The 6,554-nt window shown below is 32.3% G+C and overlaps 1 protein-coding gene across 1 annotated transcript; it reads left to right on the top strand.

The window, feature by feature from the left end:
* Positions 1–3,048: 3,048 nt before the first annotated feature.
* Positions 3,049–5,008, top strand: LOC110024560 (LIM domain-containing protein WLIM1). The gene is made up of 5 exons (XM_020724603.1): positions 3,049–3,462; positions 3,818–3,914; positions 4,004–4,047; positions 4,317–4,406; positions 4,541–5,008. Exons 1-5 carry the CDS (start codon positions 3,328–3,330, stop codon positions 4,760–4,762), a joined length of 588 nt encoding a protein of 195 aa, XP_020580262.1. The 5' UTR covers positions 3,049–3,327; the 3' UTR covers positions 4,763–5,008.
* The last annotated feature ends 1,546 nt before the right edge of the window (positions 5,009–6,554 follow it).

The following is a 6,554-nucleotide window of genomic DNA, read 5'->3' as shown; positions in this document are numbered from 1 at the left end:
CTCTTTCACTTTATTTCTAAGAGTATTTACATTTCTAACCTCTAAACTTACATTTTTTTTTACATTCATAACATTCAATGTTTTATTATCACATAAATAATATTACTATAACTAATTTTTTTAAAAGAGGAATACATCATTTCATGTACTTGTTTATAACACTAAAGTGTCATAAATATAAATATAAAATTTTTGATGTTAGATATCTAAATATATAAGCATTGCATGACATGATTGTAAATTATGCTTGTAAATTATAGAAATGTTAAAAAATAACTCAAACCGTTGATGTAACTCAGAAAATTTGGATTTGAGTAAACTCAATTAACTTTCGGGTTAGATTCAAGCGCCGAATCCTCGTAAATATCCATAGAATTATCAATTAGTTCTAATGAATCTTAGAGTTGCTCGTCATATTTACTCTTATAACACTTTGGTGTTATAAATCAATGCATGAAAATATGTATTTCACTTTTAAAATTTTAGTGCTTTTAATATTGGTATGTATGTAAATAGAAATATTTATGGATAAGAATTGTGTGGTATGTATGCAAATGCCCGTAGTTTTAATATATACATAAAATTTAATTTCATAATACATACCACACAAAATTATGTATTTACATATCTAATGCCTGAACTTCATTTTGTTACACCCCACCTTCCCTATTCAGGAAAATGTGTATTTCCAATAGTGGTATTTTTTATGTGTAATGAAAGGTTTGGGTGGTATAAATGTAAAAATTAAAGTTTAGAAGTTAGATATGTAAATACATATAAACATATAAATTGGGTGGTATGGTGGTATATATGTAAATGCCCTTTCAAGATATTCGTTCCATCTATGTCTTCTGGTATAGAGTAACGATTTAGATTCCACAAAATGATTTTCTTTTTTCTACGCTTAAGCAACAAAGTTGGGTCAAAAGTCAAAACTCTGAAGGAAAATTAAAAAAAAATCATGTATAATAATTCAGTAAATTTTTTTAGAAAAGATAAATCCAAAAAAAAAAATAATATGTGTGATTCAAATACGGAACTTTACGATGACAAATTACACCTTAAATCAGTATATCGTAGATAAATGCTCATATTCCAACAGCAACATTACAAACAAAAAACATCAATGAAGTAAAGTACGAACATTAGAAAACAAAGAAATGAGATAGAAGAGGCCTTAGCGAGTTGAATCTCTCATAAATTTTATAGATTCTCTTAAATATTTTGGAAAATTTACAAATATACTACTCATTTCTTATGTATTCTTGTATCCAACACAAAAGCTTCAACTTTTCCCTGTCACTTGCGTGTGCATGAAAGTTATATTTCATATTTGAAAAGTTAAAATAGTGTGGCACTTCTTAGTGATATAAGAGATTTGGATGGGGTGTTAAGATATGCAAATACATAAGAATTGAATGATATCTATGTAGAGCCAGGTGTCACCTCTACTAGTCCTGACTTTTATAAATGATCGGGTTTGTTAATGATAAGACTTTGGTTGGCTTGTGACTACTTAGGCTATGTTGTGCAATTTTTTATTTTCCTTTTTTCTTTCCCATTCATGTTTATAGAATTATGTCATGTTATGTAATACTATAAAATTTAATTTTTGTGTTGTTATTCAAATATTTTTGTTTGATACTTATATTAAGCCGGTATTGATTATTCCCATGATGGTTTGAAAACCTTTATCTTAGAGAGCTTCAATTTGTGCGTGCAGTTGAACGATAATTTCATGTTGATATTATTTATTTGCATTGAATTCTCTATTTTTCATACATTTTAGTGCTCCTTAAACATTTGACAGATTATTATACAATTCATTCAATTTCTTAATGCTTGGGTTGATTATCTTATGATGCTTATATGATCCTCAATTTAAGTTTCGTGGTCATTTTTTTCCTCTCTCTCTCTCTCTCTCTTCTCTTCTTTGTTTCATTATTGGTTTCATTATTGAACTTCTTTTTTTCGTCTTTTAGAGCCCCTACATCATGGTGTTTAGGTTATAGCTTTGTTTCATTATTAAACTTCTTTTTTTGGTCTTTAGAGCCTCTACATCATAGTGTTTAGGTTATATTTTTGTAACAGCCTTTTGTTTTTTTAATATATTGACCTATTTTTTCCATTTTAAAAAAAACTAAAAAAAAAATCAATTTCCTTCAAATATGAATTAGAATTTAGCCTTTTTCATGCTGTTGTTATTATTATTTTGTCATATGTTGATTTTTATTTTATTTATTTAAATTAATTTTAAAGAAGTGATGCAGCCTCTAAAAATATTTATTTAAACTCAATACATAATATAATACAATGTACTATCCAAATAAAATTTTATGTGATTCTCATCCATTTTGATTGACTCATAAGAAAGCATAAACCCCAATAGTTTTTAAGTAGAAGTTCTGGAGAGTATACTAATAATACTATTAATTTTATTGAGTGATGAAATACTTAAATGCAAGCACAATGCAACCCCCAAGAGAATATTGAAGTAATAAATAAATCTAAAAATTTAACAAATCTTTTGAAAATATCATGATATTATTATTTTGTGCTATTTTATATAAAATAAAGTAGTTATAAAATATTGTGATATATTGACATGTTCACTTAGTAAGACAAAAATGAACAATTATAATTACATCAATATATAATTTGGGTTATAGATTGATACCATTAGAATTTTTTGACACTAAAAAAAATATTTTTATCCTATTTATATCTAATCAATTATGAGATAAAAAATTTGACATTATTATACCAAATTCTATTTTATTCATTTTTCAAATTCCCAACCCCAACCCATATTTTTCATTTTTATCAATTTCTCAATAGTTTTATCTTTGAGCTGTTAGTTTGTAAATAACAATATTTCGGGGGGGTGTATGTAATTATTTCAAAAAATTCTTATAATTCACCTCAAATATTTTAAGACAATTCTCTTCTATTAAAAAAAGGAATAAATAATTCATAGCTGTTAAAAAAGACGGCAACCGAAATTTTTTCTCTAACAGTGAACAAGATAAATTAAAAGATGCGTTTCAATGGCCGTCCTCATAGCTCCCCTCTCTCTCTCTTCTGGTTTTGTTTTCTCTCACCGTAATTTTCTACAACTGCCAGCCCTCTCTGACCCCATACGCACATCCCCCATCATATCCTCGCATCCCTTTGCTTCTCCCCTCCGCTGTCTCTCCTCTTTCTAGCTGTTCCCTGTCCTGTTTCCTCCTTGTTTGAAGGAAAGCGGAGGGGAGGCAGAGATAAAGAAAGGGGAAGGAAGAACAGAGAGGCGAGGAGAAAGAGATAAAGAGATCAGAGGTTGAAAGAATGGCGTTTGCAGGTACTACGCAGAAGTGCATGGCCTGCGATAAAACCGTTTATTTGGTTGACAAACTCACCGCCGACAATCGAATCTATCATAAAGCTTGCTTTCGATGCCACCATTGCAAGGGAACTCTCAAGGTTTCTTCTTTTCCTCCCTTGTTTCTTCATCCTCTAGAAAAAAAATTTCTTTTTTGCTCTTAGATTGTGTCTCCGTTTCTTATCAGTTTTTATTTCTCTTTAATTGGTGACATTTTTGTTTAGAAAGCATGGTTTAGATCAAGTTAGTGCTATAATATGGATCTGGAAGACCTCTTACAGGACCAATGGTTTTCATCTTCTTATCTATAAATTCATTCGTTAATGCAATGAATATTGGGGCTGAATTGTATTTCTATCTTGTTATTTGCACTCGATTTGCTCTTATAGTTTTTGCTATCTTTCAATTAAGATCCCGGCATCAAATACAGCTTTAAAGCTATTTTCTTCCCTGCAGCTTGGAAATTACAATTCATTTGATGGAGTTCTATACTGCAAACCTCACTTTGATCAGATCTTTAAGAGAACTGGCAGCCTTGAGAAAAGCTTTGAAGGTAACCGGACTTACAGAACTCCTTTATTATATAGCATACATGCCTTTAGTTAGTCGTAATTTTGTTAATATTCTTTGGTTTTTTTTTAGGCACACCAAAGGTTGTCAAACCAGAGAAACATGTTGATAACGAGGTACGAAAATTCTAACTTTTCTCTATTCAAATCTTTATAATTTTAAAACCTTCTCTTTTGCAAGCTGTTTTTTTTCCCCAAGTTAAGCAGGTCTAGCTCAAGCCATATTCTCCTTGGATCTTGACCTTCTTTAAAACATAATATTTACTATCTTTTAACTCCGTAGTTTAGCAGTAACAGTCTTCGATTCCATTACTGAAATATTGTGGATTTGTCTCTGTCCTCTGGAAAAAAACTGATGATTGTAGAATTTGGTATTCATGACACAGAAACCAACGGCTAGTAAAGTATCAAGCGCTTTTGCTGGGACCAGAGAGAAATGTGTTGGATGCAACAAGACGGTTTATCCAATTGAAAGGGTAATGTTGTTCAAATATGTTGATATTTTGGGAAACCTTTTCTTTTCTCATTGAGAGACAAATACATCTGATCCGCCATTGTTGACAAGATAAGGCTTGGTTTCATATTAATCTTGTTTGGTGAACTCATACAGGTGACCGTTAATGGAACTCCTTATCACAAGAGCTGCTTCAAGTGCTCTTATGGCGGCTGTGTCATCAGCCCTTCAAACTATATAGCACATGAAGGGAAGCTCTACTGCAAGCACCACCACGTTCAGCTGATTAAGGAGAAAGGCAACTTGAGCCAGCTGGAGAATGATCATGGTAAGCTGGTTGTGGAAACCTCTGTCAGCCCAACGGCTATGGAAGCATAAAGGTGTTTCATGGATGTTTTCAGGAAGCTTCATCTTGTGTTTCAGTATGCTGTGCTTTAATTTCTTCTTTCATCTTCTTGAGGATTGTGAGTTGTATGATTACAGTATAATTTGCGTTAATTTTCTTGTGTGCTTGAGGGGAAAAGGATCCAGAGTTGGGTTCCTTAACCTACTGTGTTTCCTCCTTGAACCAATAAAATGTAATCGGATTTATATTGAGTTTAAATTTATCACAAGGAGTTCTCAGATTCTGTGCTGAAATCCTGACAAATTTTCTCAAATTTACACGCCTCACACATAAACTTTCATATTTTCATACATATGAATTAATTGGATTTATGGTCTTGAGCAGGACAGAAGAAGTTATAAATGAGTTGTATATGTAATAAATATAGCAAAATATAGAAAAAGTACAAAAGCGTGTTGCCCAAATACAGACTCAAACACATAATAATAGTCGGTCGTTTGATATGGAACAGTCGTTGGATCTTTTAAGGTTATGAGCCAAATGTCTTCACCTAATGTAGGTGGCCACCAAACTGGATCAATCCATGGGTCTGTCGATTCCCAAGCAGAATCTATCTTATCCCTAGCGGGCGCCCTAAATCTAGCTGGTGTGTCCACCTCAATCCTGGTTAACTAATCTTCTTGGAACTTGGCCGGCGAAGTTGTGTTCGTGTTCTTCGTTGTGCAAGACTGTCCTTAGGATCTGCACATACATACCTCATTAAGCTGACTTGTGCCTTCACAGGCAAATTTCATACTTAACTGCCCTCCTAATCAGCTTTATAATCGTAGTAGTATAAAAAAAAATTACAATGAGACTTAATGTGATTAGAACTGATTCTATCATATCTACTTGAGTTACATGAATTTCAACATATTACTGAAGTTATAATTATGTATGTATGAAAAATGTTTCTTTAAAATTCTAAAAGGCCAAGATCATAAGTATAAGACTGGGAATTACATAATTCACCTTCCAGATATTACGATCATTTCTGTGCAGAATTCTTTTTTCCAGCTAACATAAAGCCTGCATGGTTAAATGTTTCTTGACACCTGAAAGAACTAGTTTTTTCTTATGAAAATTGCTTGGTGTTTGCCGGCGTTCAATCCATTTCAATGCAGATCCAGAATTTGTTTCGTTGATTAGCAATATGCTGATAATGATGGAAAACAATTAACAGCTCAAAGGCTGTTATTGGCGCATCATTTAAAATAACCAAACAACCAGACAACAGTGAACATCAGTGATGCAGATAGTGCTTTTCTCGTACAACATCACAGTCAAAGGATTTGGTGGCTGCTTTTATTAAACGTAAAGTGAAGGAAACTTTATAAAATGCAATATTGCTATATTTATAGGTTGCACCGAAGATCATGAAGCTGTTTAATTATAATTATTCTGTGAGACTGCCAGTCATATCTGCACTTTGATAGCAGTTGCATAGTAGGAACAAAAATATATGCGGTTCATAAGTTAACATCAAAATTAGGCCAGATTTGAGAAGATAGCACATTATAGCTGATGATTAATAGATTATGTGTTAAGTAACTTTCTTTAGGTTAATTTATTTGAACATTAATGTGGCTGGTCGATAGGATCTAGGGCACTAATAATCAAGGGTTTGTGGCCTTTGTATTATGTGATCTTGAGGTCTTTTTTGGTTTCTAATCATGTAAAGAAACCCAATCCCTCAGAAAATCTCATCTGACCTTTTTGGCTCTGCGAGATCTGCAGCGGGGGCAGACTCAGGGTCTGTTTGGGGCAGCTACAACTTATCCAGCT

Source organism: Phalaenopsis equestris, unplaced genomic scaffold, assembly GCF_001263595.1.
Source record: "Phalaenopsis equestris unplaced genomic scaffold, ASM126359v1 Scaffold000258, whole genome shotgun sequence".
Taxonomy (NCBI): Eukaryota; Viridiplantae; Streptophyta; class Magnoliopsida; order Asparagales; family Orchidaceae; genus Phalaenopsis; species Phalaenopsis equestris.
Note: the sequence above shows the minus strand (reverse complement) of the source record. Positions and strands in the feature narration are given on the sequence as shown.

What these genes read in the sequence shown, in the direction of transcription:
- LOC110024560 (XM_020724603.1), top strand. Translation starts at nt 3,328, where the DNA reads ATGGCGTTTGCAGGTACTACGCAGAAGTGCATGGCCTGCGATAAAACC. An exon ending in ATTGCAAGGGAACTCTCAAG is followed by an intron (nt 3,463 to 3,817) that starts GTTTCTTCTTTT and finishes TCTTCCCTGCAG; the next exon opens with CTTGGAAATTACAATTCATT. An exon ending in CCTTGAGAAAAGCTTTGAAG is followed by an intron (nt 3,915 to 4,003) that starts GTAACCGGACTT and finishes GTTTTTTTTTAG; the next exon opens with GCACACCAAAGGTTGTCAAA.